Genomic DNA, 17,396 nt, shown 5'->3' with positions numbered 1-17,396 from the left:
AAAAACAAACTCACAAAAATCTAAGAATGAACTCAAGCTACCCAAACAACTCAACAACCTCGGATCCCAACAGTTCCTTGCAATTAAGATTCTTCAAACATATTTCTTTAGATTCTCACATGTTGATAATTGATGAAAATGTACAAAAATTGCAGGAAAAATTCCATTTCACTATGGGTCCATGTCCAACACACAACATCTAAGCCAGGCACTAAGCTGCAGTCAAAAAATTCTTACATAAAACAGAATAAAACAAGGTTTTGTCTCTTTAGAGGTGAATTCATCAAACTGTACCTTTTTTATCATCAAACTCTACCTGAACTTTCCACATTCACCTTGTTTACAGTGATTTGCCAAAAGATAAACATCCTTTCAAGAGAAGAAAATCATGTTTGTGTTTGATACATTGTGGGTGGTCCATTGCCTAAACCAGGGGTTCCCAAAGTAGGTCCTCGAGGGCCGGCATCCTGCATGTTTTAGATCTCTCCATGGTGGTAGTAACAACCTTTCCAGCATGTCAATGTTCTTCTTAAGCCTTCCAGTGAAACATGATTTGATCCAGGTACGCTAAACCAGGGAGAGAACTAAAACATGTAGGATGCCGGCCCTCAAGGACCGACTTTGGGCACCCCTGACCTAAACATTTTATGAAGAACCGAAAAGCAGGCTGAAGGACAGAAATGAGGTCAGAAACAAGCATTTTAAGCAGAGAAAAAATCTGTTAGGTAATAAAAAAAATTACAACTATAAGCCAATGATTGTATAGATTGCACAAAAAAAGAGAGACAGATGAGGAGAGAGGGACTTGGTGTCCAAAAAAAAACCCCAAAACAAAATCGGAAGCAAAACAGAATAAATAAAACAAAGGACAGCTGCAAAAACAAGAATTCTCAAAATAGATTAACTTTAAATGTTATCTTCCCAAATTGGTCTGTTGTTTTTCCTTTTACGTGTTGATTTTGTTTATGTGTTTATTATACATTTTGCTGATGATGGTCTAGGGAATTGTTTTGATAGACAGAATTCCAGTATCAGTGTCCTCTTCTCTGCGCTCATGGATGATCCCAGATTAGGAAAAGGTTTTCATCTTTGGAATGCAAATCAAAGGAATCTCTGCATCTGAAACAAGTCAAAACAAGACAGCTGCATGAAGCAGTAAAACATGAAGATAAGAAAAAATACCATGTGGCATTGTGATGTTTTTAGGATTCCCTCAACATTGTGTAGATTTTCATCAACAAAACCTTAGATACAATTGAAACCAGATGTTCATATATCCTTCAGCATTCAGTCACATTCTACAGAAACACTTTTAATAACCTAATTATTTGATCCAGGTGTGTCAGACATCTAATGTTTTGCAGTCGCCTGCCATCACGGACTGAAGTTTGAAACATGTGACTACAATGACTTTTCCTTATTTAGGTCAGGTATGATTACCAAAATGATTTATTTTTGGTAAATGGCAGAAGAAGGAGCAAGACATAATAGCCTGGACACAATGCACATTAAAGTCTGACAATACTCCATTTATAACAGTTCATGGTGAAAAGATAAATGATAAGTCTGCCAAAAACAAAATAACTTCATTTAGATGACAAAATATTTTCAAAAATCTCACCTTTTGAACTAAAGAGAAGGTGGTAGCTCTATGAAAAAGAAGTAAATATTAACCATAAAGAATTTCTTTCATCAAGCACAGGATGATTAATTCCACCAAACAGTGAGGCAATCTACAGCTGAGACTCCCACCAAGACGTAAAGCCGCAGAGACGACTGAGTGTTTGCTCTTGTCCATCAAGCTGCGCGTTTCGCTGACTGGCTGTAACCTTCTGGTGATGGGTGAGTTGGTTTTGGCACACAGGGCAGGATGTGACACCTGTAACTGCACCCTGAGCCACCTTTTCTCAACCTCTGAGATACATACACTGTATGCAGTATCATGATATAACCTTATACCACCGGTCAACTGAGGATTGTGTGCTCAATACAAAAATACCAGCATTAGAACAGGTACAGTGCATTGCAAAAGTGCGACTACCCCTCAATCATATTAGGACTTGTTGTGATGGGACAACAACACAACATATGAGCAAAGCTACCATGGTGTAGACCTGAGGGGTCTCAGTAGCAGCATTTCCAATAACCATAAACTTACACAAACTGAAATTATGAAAATAAATTTGCTTAGTGGAAACACAGCAAACTCACATTTTCCGATAAAAAGTTTTTGCACTAGGATAACGTGGTTTTCCAGCCATGTTGAAATATATGTATTTCTCAAAACTGGAATGGAAATTTTTTTTTGCATGACACTAGTCATGTGACCAACAATCGGATGTTACTACTGGCAAAAAAGGTGAAGACAACAGGAAGTAGTAGGAGGATGATGTTTTTTGGGGGGTTTTTTTGTAAATAAGCAGTTGGCTCTAGCAGACTCTCACAGCATCGCACAGTTCATAAAAAGGTTGTGTGTCATTTGAATGTGTTGAATCCATAGCTCTTCAGTAAAATCACTGAAAAAAGGAGAGATTGTGAACAATGACGTAATTTTTTGCATTGTCTTAAAATTGTAGTCTGCCTATGGTTTTAGCAATGGGAGCAGATGAAGTGAACAAAGTTCTTCAGTCCGTGTTGGCCAAGTTTCCAAATACTGAATAAACTATAAAGCCTTCTCGTTCGGCTCAGCACTTCAAAGTGACAAACTGACGCATTAAATACATCACTGACAAACGTTGGCGACTCTTTAGCGATTTCTACCACGCCATTTTTTGTGCTCAAAACATCAGTTTTTAAACTCTTTGTTTTCTGTTCAAAAAATTAAAAGCTGTGTGTGAAGTGAACTGAAGCTTTTCTCCGTTTTGTTTTTGAACCTCTTGCACAAGATTGAGAGGAATTCACCTTTCAGTGATGTCAAGGAAATTCATACATTTAAGCTGAAGGTACAGGTTCTCCCTGTGAAATCAGAAGCTATCACAGGCATTACAATGACACTACATTTGTGTGCGTAAAAGAGTAAGATGAGGGACCCAGTGACGTGCTGACAACCTTGTTATCTGTGGAGTTTGTGCTGTACACAATGAAGCTCTGTTCTCCTCAGTGGTTGGTTCAGACTGAGGCCAGCCAGGGACTCTTCAGCCACTGCAGCCTCTACAAAGGATTCAACATGTTCACCATATTTCCACAAAGGCTGAGCAAGCATCAATTATACAGTATTATCTGTTTGTAGACGTCAGGCCTCAGTAAAACATTTTGTAATGACTGTAAACAGGAGATGGTCTGTTTAAATTATCATTCATTTTTCATACAATTTCACAATGGCTGTCGTACGTCATCAGGCTCTTTTTCAGCAAAAAAAAAAAAAAATGACCTGGAAGTAAAACAGCAAGCAGGATCAGTTCAGTTATTTAAAATCACCTGAAAATAATGGTTCAGAAAGCATTTAGAGGGTTATCTTTATGTTTTTATCCAGTGATGAGACATCTCAGAATCAAATGGCAAACTCAACTATGGCAGGCCTGGGACCTCGAGATGCTAAAGAACAGAAGTGCAGCATGAACTTTATTTATCAATTTCAGCATTAATTGTATGTGAAATACTTACAAGATGTGCTTGATACAAAGCAGCTTAAAATGTCTAGCACACTAAATATCCAGTGCCTTTCAAAAAACCAAACAAACAAAAATCCCTCACGTCCGTCCTTGAATTTTTCACACTTTTTCACATTACAACCATAAACTTAAATGAACTTTATAAAAACCTCTGAAAGAGGTCCTGATAAGCAATATTAATGCTTTCAAAAAAAGAAAACAGTTAAAATAGTGACAAAGAGAAGGAAATCCACCTCTGCCAGGTGCACACATAAAAAAAACACACACACACAAAACACGTATCTTATTGCTTTTTAAGGTTACACCCTCTAATCTGTTCTTTTCCTTGGCTGTCTGTGCAAACAGCGTGATCATCTATTTAAATAGCAGAACCATACAGTACTGCACTTTATTTGGACTTTTATTCTTCTGCTGAATCCTTCATCAGTGCTGATATTGTCTTTTATGAAAAGGCCTGGATCTGGATTTGATTGCCCCGTTCATCCTGTCTATGGACACCATGGTTGGATCTTCTGTATTATTTTTTCATATTGAGTGGCTCTCACTGAAAAAGGTGCTGTTCAAATTCTTCTGTGTGATACATAAATTGCAATATTTGTAGTGGGATCTAAACCATTCTCTGGCTTATTTTTTAAATTTAGGATACTGTATCTTCCACATATAAACTTCCATATCAATGTGATATATACAGACATTAGCTTAGAGGTGTTAAATAATGCAGTTTATCTTGAAAGAATCAAGTTAACATGTTTTACAGGGTTTTACCTCAGACATGTTTTATGAATTTGGCAAACCTCTGGATTGATTTATATAGAACACTGGTTTCCCTCCGCAACCAATCTCTGTCCACTTCAGAAAAACTCAAACATCTGAAGTGGGAGGCATTCTTTCATTAAAACATTTCCCACACTTGAAGCATATTTGTCCCACAGTGCCTCCTGGTGGTTGAAATGTAGATTCAAGATGACACCTTAGCTTGATAAACGTCTCCTAAGGTTAGGTTCAGTGCAAACATAATGAAAAAATCATAAAATTAAAACAAGTCAAACTGTATGTAAATGGCAACACGTCTGTCCTGAAAAAACCTGAGAAAACTGCTTTCACTCCAAAAGTAGTGGTTAGCATAGATCTAATAAAATACAGGGACAGGTTTGACACATAATTGATTTTATTTCCATTGTGCGTGAATATGACAGTCTGAGAATCAAATTTATTTACTTCAGGAGAAGGAAGGTGGTAATATAAACACAGATACACAGATGCCAGTAATCGAATCTACATGATTATGATTTATACAATGTCTGATGACTTGTAGTGTAAAAAAGTGGTAGTCCTTAAACGGTAAAACATGGTTATCTTTCCACCCCAAATTATAACTATAGATATTATCCACGAAGCAGTGTCGGATAACATTTGCTGTCAATAATACTGAGTCAATGTAAAAGCAAAAGGAGCAACAGTTCATTTTATTTAAAACACTTACAGGGAATGTTCTTGAACTGCTCTGAAGGAAGACTATCTGGATCGTTTAGCAGGTTTAAGAGAATGTTCACCACAAACAGTAACAGACATTCTTTAAGCTTCAACTGAAAGTCTTCCAAACTGCAGGGGGTGTCCCACTCTGGCTCTTACACTAAGGCCCAAAACACAACGTGAAAATTATAGCAAATTGGATAAAGAACAGGATTTCAAATACAAAATTTTATACCACCACAAAAACATCCAACAATCAATCCAGGACAGAAATTAGAAGTTTTTTTTTCTTTTTTCCAAACCTAAATGCATGATAACATCCTCCACCAAGAGCTATTTGCCAACTGTCAACTTGAAATGGGGGAGCTCAATCTGAGAGAGCTGGCCTCCCAGGTCTTTTCCAAGCATATGGGTTGATGAGGCGTGGCATCTTTGGGGTCTCCTGGTAATTGATTTCAAGTCTAGCTTAATTCTTCACTTTACAGCAGCAGGGTTTCCTAAAACAAAGCATAATTCAACATTTCACTTTTAAGTAATGAATACAGTTTAAACAGTTTCAGAAACATTAAATGTATGCAGATCTTTTGCAGACTATGTTTTAATTCACAAACGCATCAAGAAAAAGCTAAAGGTCTTTACAGCAATCATTAACATGAACATGGACTTTAACTCTATTGTCAGCATAGTGTCACCTGTTAAACATAGGAAGCAGACTCCTTCATTTAGTGCCGTTATACTTGACTTCCTTTCCACATTTCTTCAGCGTCTCCATGAGAACATCCACATCCTTGTCTGACTCAATCCAAACCAGCTTCTTGGGCAGGTCGATCTCAAACTTCACATCTGAGAGCCGAAAACAGAAGTAGAAACATTGTTCATTCAACAGACTGGAAACAAACAGAAATTCCTCTTTATATCTGCTTCTCTTTCTAATATGGATGAAAGATTTTTCAGCTCTCTTTGACCTGACTGTGAAGGAGGTTTTGAAGAATAGATTTTCTTTATTTTGTTGAAAAGTCACAGCTTAGAATGTGGGACTGGAACAAAATTGAAAAATGGAACTGAAATTTGGCTTCTAAGCAATTTAATGACCAAGTCAAATAAAAGTGAAACAAACAAGCTGTTCAGCATCAGGTGACCGACCGGCTGAGTCAACATTAGGAGCAAAGAAGTCACGAGTGGAAGCAATACAAGCTGCCTGTAAGCATTTCTTGATCTGTCTCCGGCATGCAGGACCCGTTTGAATTGATATGAATTACCTTCTCACAAAACTCAAATTAGGATTTGTTTGCACAGAACTGTAAGTTGTCATAAAACTAAGTAGAATTCAATATCTTGACATACGGTGCGTTTAAAACGTACCTTACCATTGCTATGCCTAAATTTCCCCAATGTGGGACAATAAAGAGTTTTGCTATTCTAAGAACTATTCACAACAATGGATGTTTTACCATTTTATTGCTTTTACAAATCTGTCATGATCAGCAAAATATGGATATTATGACAAAAAATCCTTACCAAAAAAAAACAAACAAAAAAACAGTTTAATGACAAAGTGTAAATTAATTTGTACAAAATAAATAAGAAAAAAGATGTTACATAGAATAAGAGAGCAACAACTGTCAATGGATCTTTAATATTGCTATGAAGGAACTTTGGCACAATCTGGTCTGCAGAATCATTCTTAATTGGAGAGTTTTCAAGCATGAATGGCTTGTGATTAATGCTACAATGTTTAAATAAGATTTAAATCCAGACTTTGACTAGGCCACTCGAAAACTATAATGGCTTTCATCCATTCTGAAGGGGGCATTCCAGAGTGTTTTATATCATTGCCATCCTGCATAACCATTGCAATTATATTTTCACACAAAGTCAATCATAGAACATATCCCTAACACTATTCCCTGTTTAGACATAATGCTTTGTCATTTCTGTCTTTTTTGTTTCTTCTCCTATTGTAACCAATTCTGTGTCTTTTGATGTTATCAGTTTTTTATTTTCCTTTTCATCTCCTGTAAAACACAAACTTCCTGCACAACATTTTTAACATCGATATTATTTGTAAATGTGTGCATTTTGTGCAGTGGATGAGTGCCAAAAAAATTAGAAGGAATGAGAGGAGAAACCAGAAATGAAAGTTTAACAGAAGATGACAGAGATGTGTCGGTCTTACCTCCAAGCTTGTTGAGGATTCTAGTAACAGCTCCAGAGCACCCTTCACAGGTCATCGCCACCTCAAACTCGTGCTTCTGTGACAGACAGAGAATTTATTTAGCTGTAAATTTAGAATTTCATGATGAATAGAAAACTACTGCAATAAAGTCTCAGAAAAATATTCTAAGATTGAAATGTAGCAATTTTCAGCAAGAGGTTAAGGAAATTTCTTTCGAAGTACAACTGAATTTCTGGATTATATTGACTCTTTGATAATTTGTTGAGAAGTACATTTGTGGTTCTTTAAAAACAGGTTAATGATTAATTAAAAGTCTAATGAGAAGATGAAGTAAAAAAAAGTTACCATTGTGGCTAGTATGTGCATTTTATTTTATAAGAAGTGTAAAACTGATCTGATTGGAGGGGGGGATCGGACATTCCTGAAGTAAGCAATGCAAAATAGAACAAAGCCTAAAAATACAAATGTTTTCAATTATACTGGTCCAGACATGAAAATATTTACAGCAAAATCCAAAAATTCCTAGACATTATAGCAGCCCTGTTCCCCTTACATGAACCAACTACAACCCAGAATATAATCTGCTGTGATGACGGCAATTCTTAATCATACTTAATGCTAAACGAACTGGCTTATTATTTTTAATGGTTGTTACATAACCCGTGACTAATAAACGGTCCGGCTGAGGGACGTATGGAGTCTTAGTTTGTTGAAGGCTAAACTAAAAGCATTTGCCACGTACTAAAGCTAAAACACGTCCAGGAACAAGCTGAAATTACTTAAAAGTAACTCACAGTCATATTGTCAGTGACGTTTCGCGCTTAGCGAGCTGACCAACTACGGGTTTTTTATTTTTATCAACTTGGAAATGTCGCCAAAGAGTACATAAACCTGAAAAACAGGATACTACCTGTAGGATTGACTACTTTCAAGCTAACTATAGCAGCATAACAGGATATCCGGTATTGAAAGGGCGTAAAGTAATAAAAGACAATGTACTATGAAAGATTTTGGTTTGTTTATAAAAAAAATAAATGTATGTTAAATTTTTTAAACATATGTTCACATGTTCATATGCCAACATTACGTGTTAGCATATGAAGTTCAAGCAAACATCCTAAATTAAATAAAACAACGTGACGTAAAGCTACACACTTCCGGTTTGCCACATTTTCATTTTATTTTGAAAAACTTGACGGAAACCATTCAGTTATGTAAAATAAATAATATTTGTCCAACATTTCTGGCCAAAATCATTAAAGTTTTGATTTTGTATCATGGTCTTAAACTAGTATCTCTTTTAGGCACTTTGGGTTAATGGTTCGCCTGAAAATTGTTTTTAAATTCTCACTGACCATATCATCCTAACCGTGTCTCTCTATGGCCCTGATCCTAACCGCTTTTATTTTTCAAAATAAAAGCTTTTTAATATGACGTTGCAATAACATTAAAAACGATTATTATTATTATTATTATTATTATTATTATTATTATTATTATTATTATTATTATTATTATTATTATTATTATCCATCCCAATGTACCCGGTTCTCCCTCTCTTCAGCGGTCAAAACCAGGAACTTCTTGTTGCTTTGGATATTAAAAAAGTATTTTTCTTTAATCGAAACATTTGCAAAAACCAAACAAACAAAAATAAAATGCAGTGCAAACTCTGTAACATTTATTTATTTAGCTAGTTGTGCCAAAATCTGCTAATATTATAGGTATAATTTTCGTTTCCCTCACATGATAAGAAACGGGAGAGGTTTCCGACTCTGTAGCAACAAAACGTGGAACGTCGTTGGTTGCGTCGGCCGGGGACTCGTGTCATGTGACCTCACGGCTGTTCGTTAAATAGGACCGACTCTAATTTGCAATCTGTGTACAGCACCTCGGCCAGCGCTCCTTTTCAGCAGTGATATGAGCGTAGGAGCTCCTGCGGTCAGGTCATCCAGATAAAGGCTGAAGCAGGAAAGCAGAGGGACGGAGGCCGAGATATATCATTAAGGTATGCCGGTGTGTTATGATGACCCGCGCTGCTGTTTGCGAACTCAAAGATGGAATCGAAACCTTCAGCTAATGTTGGCTAACGCTATCTGGTTGCGGTACATCAGTTTAGTCCCTCTTTACCTTCTTGATGTTTTATTAAGTGACAATATCTGAAGCTGGTAATTCAGTCTATCTTATATTTAAGTGTACATCCCACCCTGGAGACTTCCTAGCTTTGTATTACCCCGGTACCTTTAGCCCGGGGCAGTTCGTTGTCTCAAAACACGATTCACCTGATCGTTTCCCCGGTTATCAGCTTCATGTCCGCTTTGACAACCTGCACGTCTTCCTGACCAAAGATTACCGGCAATATTGATAGGATTACCGCGTTAATCTGCATACGGTCTGCAGCTTGTATGTCTGCTTGTTCTCATGAAAGGAGAACGAACGACTTTCACTGGAAAATGCTTCCGACTGGAACTGGTCTTACACTTGGACAAAGTTGCTGTGGTTTGGCCGCACCCTAATCTGACAGAGTTATCTGTTTTAAGAGTGGGCTATAGTTTCTCTTTTTATTTTGGGACGTTTGACTGCAAAGATCAGTGTTTTCACCCTTGTTGGGTGGATTAATGCACCCAACAAGGTACCTTCTTAGTCATTTGACTAATTTGAGTCGTGTGACTTTCAGGAAGCAGGATGATCTTCAATAAAAATAAGACTGTATCATGGAAAACGTTAAACATGAAAATCAAAATGTCCAACATGATTGTATTACTGTTATTATAAAATAAAAACAGCAATTCCTATTTCTGAAACACTTCAGCATTGATGATTTCATCCATTTTATAATTGTTGTATAATGTTATGTATACCATTTAGTCATTTTGATTTTCATTCTATCCATAAATGTAGGATAAGTAGTCTGCTAAGTAGCAGACTGCGTTTCAAACTTTGCCTTAGGACAATGGTCTCAAACTCCAGTCCTGGAGGGCCACAGTCCTGCAACCTTTAGATGTGCCTCTGCTGCACCACACCTGAATAGAATAATTAGGTCATTAAGGCTGTGGAGAACTGATCTACACAAGGAGGAGGTAATTAAGCCATTTCATTCCAGTGTTTTGTACCTGTGGCACATCTAAAAACTGTAGGACAGCGGCCCTCGAGGACTGGAGTTTGAGACCCCTGCCTTACGACGAGTAATGGATGGCCTCCACACAGCATGATTCTGCCGTCACTTCTTTTAGTTTCCACTTAATCCACTGCTTTTTGCAATCATAAAACCTACAAGCTTTTACAAATTTTGTTTTATCATTCACTAATGATCTGATGGTGTTTTTCCTGTAACCTGGGTTATGGAGTCTTCTAAAATCATTTAAAAATAAAAAAAGGTTTAAACGCTACATTTCCGTCTCCCTGGAATTTTAAATTTTATTTTTATTTCACGCAGGATTGTTTTTATACATTCTGTCATGCACATACAGACTTGCCATACCAGGGTCCTCGACAGCTACTATCCCTTAGCTGCAACTTTAGCTGCATCTCATTTCCAGCACAACTGAATAATGGCTGAATTCCCTCACCAGTATGTTCTTCACCTCTTTTAACCAGCCATTCATTTAATGCGTGTGTTGGAGAGGGATGCATGTAAAAGTTGCTGTATAGCTGCACTTAAGTAGTCTTTAGCTTAGAAAATACTGTTTTGTTACACAGGAAGTTGTGGTTTAAAACTTTCTGTTTGTTCCTGATTTCTTAACGGTTCAGCTCACTAAATATGTAGACAGGTTGTTTCCTAAACCTTTTGTCTTTTTTGCAGCTATTAGCAGACAGGTGCACAGCAAAATCTTCAAACAAAGTCCTGTTTAATTATACAGCAGATGCCAAATGGGATCTGTTTGAATTTCCGTCCATTGTGCTCGTCTTGCATAACATCTGGGTTTATTTGGCCTGGATCCTCCCCGATAGTGACTATAGGAGCCTTAAAGATGGGAGAGGCACTTAGAGATTAGCTCTCTATTTCAGTGGATCAGATAAAGTTCAATGCAATTGGTGCCTGGTAGGAGGGTATTTTTCTTTGCTATTTGGGCCAAAATGTGAGAAATATTGGACCTGCTTGAACAGGTGCAAGCTTGGTTTCCATTCAAAAATGAAAAAAATAAAGTTTTGCATGAAATCTACTAAAACACACGTAATATTTCTATTTTCATTGTGCTTTGATAACTGGAAAAGTGCAGGTTATTTTGATTTTACCTGCAGATGAAACATAATTAGAATGCAGTACAACAGTGGAATTTTTAAAGCACTTCTTTGTCAATTTGTGTTATATTTACCAAGATCAATACTTCCTTAGCATTTCACTGTTTTTCTCTGCTTCAAGAAAAAAGTAGTGAAAGGTTATAATTTACTGTGTAGGTGTTTTTCTCTTTTTAATCATGTTCTGTTTACATATATTGAGTCTGTTCCAGACACATTCTGTTCAGTCATCAAGTTTTTTTTCTCCACAGAAACATTTAAATATTGAATAAGGACTGTCATGGTCAGGTCAGGTGCTGAGCTCAGCATTCTGACGACAACAGTTCTGGCATAAAGAAGCATGTGAGGTCCACACTCGCGTTCTGTTTACATGTTCAGTTCTGACAGGAAGACGTCAGAAACTTTGTTCTAATTATTAAGAAGTTCTTTTAATTCATAGTATAGAATTTTGGAGTTTTTTAGACTTTTGAAAAGTAGGACTTTTATGTTTTTTCCACTGTTTTTGCATCCTTTCTAAGCTGCAGTTATTAATGCAACATTTCACACAATCTGCCTTTGCGCTGGAACTCCTTCATGTTTTCCTGGAGTTGCTGCATCTAACAGCACAATCATCGCCATGTTTTCACAGTTAGAAGCTGTCGATGCTGAGCCGTTTATCTTTGCTGCATCGGGATCTGTGAGGCTGGGAGAAACGACACCTGTGCACCCGCGAGCGCCACCCGACCCACCATGATGGCATCCAGCGACGTGGATAGCAGAGCAGAGGGTAGGAAATATGTAATCAATATCATAAAACTTGGAAGGTATAATATTCTTTCTGTTGCAGTATGAGACAGAATGAACTTGGTCACAGACAGATTACATGTAATCCCACTGAATCATCAAAGCAGCTTTTATTTCATTTCTGAGATCGGTCTGATGGCCTGGCTGGCTGGCTTGTGTCTATTTGGCAGGAGGTCACAAACATTTGTTTCATTATTACTTGTGTATCTCAGTGAATTATATTATCTTCAATAGATAATTTATTTAAGAAACTAACATATTTAGCATGCTATGCTACCATAAAATATCATGATAAAATTCTAAGTCCATGTCGCTCACCCATTTTACCATACTTTTTCCTTCCACTTAACCTTTCTTGAAAATATCGTGACACAGCACTTTGAGAACAGACACCTTCTTTAGCAATGGCATTTTGTGGTTTAGAGTCATGTGGATGGTGTTGGTGAGTGTTTGTTGAACAGTCTAGTTATTAGCCTTCCCCATCACATAACAATTTTTTATATTAAATACGCTTTTTAATGCTCCAATGTGATAAATACAAATTTTCTGAATTTTAGCTTGTCATTACCAATAAGAATGACAAAGACAAATGGAGCATTTTAGGTTTGCATGTTTATTAATGATTAAAGACTCAGCATCTGGTCAGTGTTGTAGATTAAATCTCTCAGTGAAACATTTCTTCCTTTGCTTTTGTGGCGTGAGTTACATGAGACAACAGTTTGATAGTGAAGTTAGGCCTAAAATGTTTTTAGTAGGGTGCCTCTAAAAAGAATCTTTTTTTTCCATTCTATATTAATTTAACTCAAAACTTTTTGAGAAAAAAATGCAACTTTTGATCTTGATGCAAATTTTATACACCACCTTTTGTAAGGCAGTAAACTTAATTTACTCATTTCAGACCTCTGACTATTCTTGTTGTGCTAGAGTCACGAGTATCAATGTTGCTGTCTTAATAAGCAGGTTTCTGACTGGATGGATCTTTTAAAGATGGGCCTTCCTTTCATTTTAAAGTCCATCTTCACACTGAGATGACGCATTCTTTGTTCCAATATAGCTAATGAACTGTGCTGATTTTCTGGAGTCTAGCTGCTGCTGCGGTGACCCGTTTGGTGTTTTTAATGAAAATATGTCGGCAGGCATGCATCAGTCTGCAGCTGCAGAGCTTCATATCGTTGTTCGTTTTCATCACGACCAAACAAAGTCTTCTGTTTCTTGTTCATTAGAGTCAGCTGCCCTCCAAAAGGACTGGAATCTCTGCATTAAACTGGTTTCTGATGAAGTCATGAGGTTTCAGTTTATCTATTTTTATGAGCACTGACCTCAGTGCACACTTGATATCAAACAAATGAGGTGATAAACTTCCAGCAGAATGAATGTATCTGTATTTCCTTCCCTCTGCATGTTCAGTGTCTAAAAGTATCTTCAGTTTTGAATTGAAACGTTTGTGTGGGATGTCTTGTGAATCCTAAATAGAATGGATTATTTCCTGTAAATAGGTTTGACACATGACTTCTCTAATATGAAAGAGTTGTTTGTGGTGAACCAGCTCATGCTGCAAGCAAGACCTCGACGCAGTTGGACGTAAAGATGTGAAGAAACATGGAATATATTTCTGTTAAAGATTTGTGCAAAAGTTTACATACACCCCATCATTGTCATGAATGTCTGATTGTTGGGAGAAGTGATCAACTTGCTTAGCAACATTTCAGCAACTAATAGATTTAATTTTGTGCTTGTAATTTATGTATTTAGCATTCACTAAAATTGATTGATGCATGTTATCAATTAGTCATAAAAAAAGCAACAAATTAAAAGCCTGAAACTAATGACTTTCATTCCCATTATGTGTGGATGGAAATGTTCACACAGACCTTATTTTCTAGCTTCACACACTTAACACAAACTGTGTGATTTACATGCAAAAGGGAGTAATTTAAGAATAGAATAAGAAAAATATAATAGTGTTACGTGTTGTTGACTTTACACATAACTATGAGTATAAAGTTGACAAATATTTCAATATGTATTTATTTTCTAGAGCTCTAATGTAAATGTCTTTCTCTTCACTTGTTCCCTCCGTGTGGCAGGTTCTCTCTTCTCTGATCAAAACCCATCAGAACTGGACTCTCTGTTTCCGTCTGATCCTGAGCCATCCAGACCGCAGCGGAACTATGAGCGGATCGGGGAAAGAACAGGAACCTCGTGAGTGAAATACATTCAAACAGTTCACTAAGAACTGTCATTCAGAACAGCTTCTAAACTGTTTTTTTCTGCCATTTTTCAGTTTCTGTCAGACTCTGATCCACCTTCTGAAGGGGAACATCGGTACTGGTCTGCTGGGGCTGCCTCTGGCTGTGAAAAACGCCGGACTGGTGGTAAGCACAAAGATGCTATTGTTCAATCGTTCCAGGTAAAACCAGAGGCCTGGCCTTTAAAAATTAGATTCTGCTTACGTCCCTTTCAGCTGGATGAAAGACGGAGACGCAGCAGCGGCACTTTCAGAGGCACCTGGTATCAAAACAAAACATCTACAAGTTGCAAATTGTGGTCAATGCAATAAGAAATCTTGCTTGTGCAACAAGTAAAGAGAATTGTTATTCTTTGAATTGTTGACTTAGTCATGATGCTGTATATGATTTGTTTCGTCCTGGTGGTGTTTGATCACATAAGCTGTTTTAGTATGGGTAAACTCCAACTGGATTATTTTATCCATGAACTTTTTCTGTTTTGGTCGTCTGAATGTAAAAAGCACATTTTTTTATATCAGAGCTTTGTGTTTCAAAGCTCTATGAGCTACTTTTATAGGGTCCTGAAACATCATTGTCACAATGCTTCAGAAAACTAATCTGTCCTGTGCTAATGGATAATTTTAAAGTAAGAAGAATTGTATGCCTGCTACAAAACTCTGGCTTCTTGGGAAAATATTGCAGCTCTTTTTCTCTTTTCCTACAATAAGTGGTTTAAAAAAAGTTTTTAACAATTCAAACTTGTTCATTCACGTAGTATGCTGAACTAAGTTTCTTGTTTAGGACAGTGGAGTTAAGTTCCCAGAGCATATTGAGTCTACCCTTCAATCATCTAATTTGTATGCTTTTAAGCACAGTGGTGTGTGTAAGTGGCTTCCTTGTTAAAATAAACCACGCCTAAACTTCTCATGTTCTGGCTTTATTGAAGATGAGATGAGGCTGAGCAGGACTGATCATGTTTCAGCTCTCCAGATTTCAAGTCTGTTAAATTCCTGTCTGCATCTTGAGAACATGAACTTTTGAAATACTGAATGGTTTCCACATAGACTTTCCTTAATGTTAAGTTTTGTTTAGATTTTAGATCTACACATTTAAGTTTGTGTTAACAGTTTGTGATACAGTTAAGTATCACTTAACTTGCAGCAAGGACCTACGAGAAAATACAAGAATCCTAGCCTGGGTTGTTTTTACATGGAGTTTGCATGTTCTCAGTATGCATTGGTGGGTTCTCTCCTTGTCCAAACACATTACTATTAGCTGAATTTGTTATTTGGTTATTTATTTAATAATAATACTTGCTGTTCAGTGTGTCTGCGCATTCTTAAGAATTAGTAAATTCATGTATTTATTTTTTAAGGCCTTAAAATATCTTAAATTCATTTAAAAAGGTAAGTTGGCCTTTAATTCATGGGTCATTGGTCCTAAATTTTGTTTTGACAGAACTATTTAATCTTGTGTATTCTGAGTATTTTTTTTTTCTCACTGGACTTTTCTGTCAGTCAAAAGTTTGAGTTGCACTCAGACATCATCATTTCATTCTGTGACTCCTAACAGTTCAGGCTACCACTAACTCACTGCTAACATACCCTTTCTAGATAGTTAGAAAAAACTAGCTAGGTATTTAACTTTTTTGCGTCTTTCATGGATAAGTGTAAATCTATCGGCGGTTAGCTGTACAATGTTTAAATGTTTCTGTGGAGATAAAGATCTTAAATTCCTTTAATAATGGTCTTAAACTAGAATTGGTGAAACCCTGGTTGTTATTATTATTTATCTAGCTCGGTCTTCTTGTTTTCAGCTTGGACCAGTCAGTCTCCTGGTTATGGGAATCATTGCAGTCCACTGCATGAAGCTTCTGGTGAAATGTTCCCACCACCTCAGCGCAAAGTAAGTAAAAAACATATTTCAGCCGCAGGTTAAAAGTCAAATACTGGCGTTTAAAGTTTGCTTACATCAAATATTTGCTTGTGTCAGGTTTTGCACAGGAGGGTGGAGATCAGACGCAATTTAATGCAATTAATTTAACCCCATAAGTGATTCCACTTAATTAAATATGTACACACCTTAAAATGATGATTGGGTTCCATGCTCAACTCAGAGTGCAGCTTTTTTCTCTGTTTAGATTGTGTTAATTTAACTTTCTGGTCACTGTAACTGAAACCTAAAGATGCATTTCCTCTCTGTATCAATCGTTCAGTTCAGGAGACTTGTTTGGTTCATTGTGTGTTTTGCCAGCTGCCGTAGACAGATTACTTTCCACTAGGTCTCTATTTTCTGCTCAGTAATCAGGAGCCCTTTGGCAGCTCATCGTGTGCTCTCACACTTTCGTCAACGCTGCCAGACAAATCCCAAACACCATGTATACGCTGAATGTAATCAGCTCGACTAATCAGAAGCTGGGAGTTGTGCTGCTGGTGTTTTTAACATTTCCTGCCGCTGAACCATTAAGTCCCTGGGGGTCCTGTATGTTAGTGAGCTGTTGTTGTGTCTTCACTAGTTTGCAAGCTGCAGCCCATGCTCCCTCTGTTCACCTTTGCAGAGTTCATACAAAGATCTGCTGTAGCTCTGCCACTTGGGTTAAAGGAGATTAACTGGACCAGAAACATGAATGAAGACAGTCTTCTAGGAAGTCTAAAAGGAAGTCAAGAAATGCTATCAGTCTGAAATTGTGCAACAACTACGTTCATGGGAACTTGACTCTTCTGTTTTCTTTAACGCAGAGTCATCACTTCCTCTCATAGACACAGATGGGTCATATCGTTGCAAAAAACTGCGTTGTATGATTAAATATTTACCTTTATATAGGTGGAAAAAGTATTGGTCCATTGGTTTCCATTTCTTGGTTTATTGTTTCCTTCCAAGCCTTCA

General features: G+C 37.1%; 2 protein-coding genes across 2 annotated transcripts in view; one reads left to right on the top strand and one right to left on the bottom strand.

Moving 5' to 3' along the window:
* Positions 1–4,761: 4,761 nt before the first annotated feature.
* Positions 4,762–8,245, bottom strand: atox1 (antioxidant 1 copper chaperone). Its single transcript, XM_032555595.1, has 4 exons — positions 8,055–8,245; positions 7,261–7,336; positions 5,777–5,927; positions 4,762–5,581 (listed from the first exon to the last, which is right to left on the bottom strand). The coding sequence occupies exons 1-3, from the start codon at positions 8,058–8,060 to the stop codon at positions 5,803–5,805; spliced, it is 207 nt and encodes a 68-aa protein (XP_032411486.1). The 5' UTR covers positions 8,061–8,245; the 3' UTR covers positions 4,762–5,581; positions 5,777–5,802.
* An 833-nt stretch (positions 8,246–9,078) lies between these two features.
* The window catches only part of slc36a1 (solute carrier family 36 member 1), a 38,438-nt gene continuing 30,120 nt past the window's right edge, over positions 9,079–17,396 (top strand). Inside the window, exons 1-5 of the mRNA XM_032555153.1 lie at positions 9,079–9,268; positions 12,128–12,265; positions 14,370–14,484; positions 14,567–14,657; positions 16,327–16,415. Coding sequence (XP_032411044.1) covers positions 12,229–12,265; positions 14,370–14,484; positions 14,567–14,657; positions 16,327–16,415 — 332 coding nt within the window. The 5' untranslated portion in view covers positions 9,079–9,268; positions 12,128–12,228. The remainder of the gene's footprint in view (positions 9,269–12,127; positions 12,266–14,369; positions 14,485–14,566; positions 14,658–16,326; positions 16,416–17,396) is intronic.

The sequence above is a fragment of the Xiphophorus hellerii genome, chromosome 23, assembly GCF_003331165.1.
Source record: "Xiphophorus hellerii strain 12219 chromosome 23, Xiphophorus_hellerii-4.1, whole genome shotgun sequence".
Lineage (NCBI taxonomy): Eukaryota > Metazoa > Chordata > Actinopteri > Cyprinodontiformes > Poeciliidae > Xiphophorus > Xiphophorus hellerii.
This window is presented reverse-complemented; position numbering and strand designations above follow the sequence as displayed.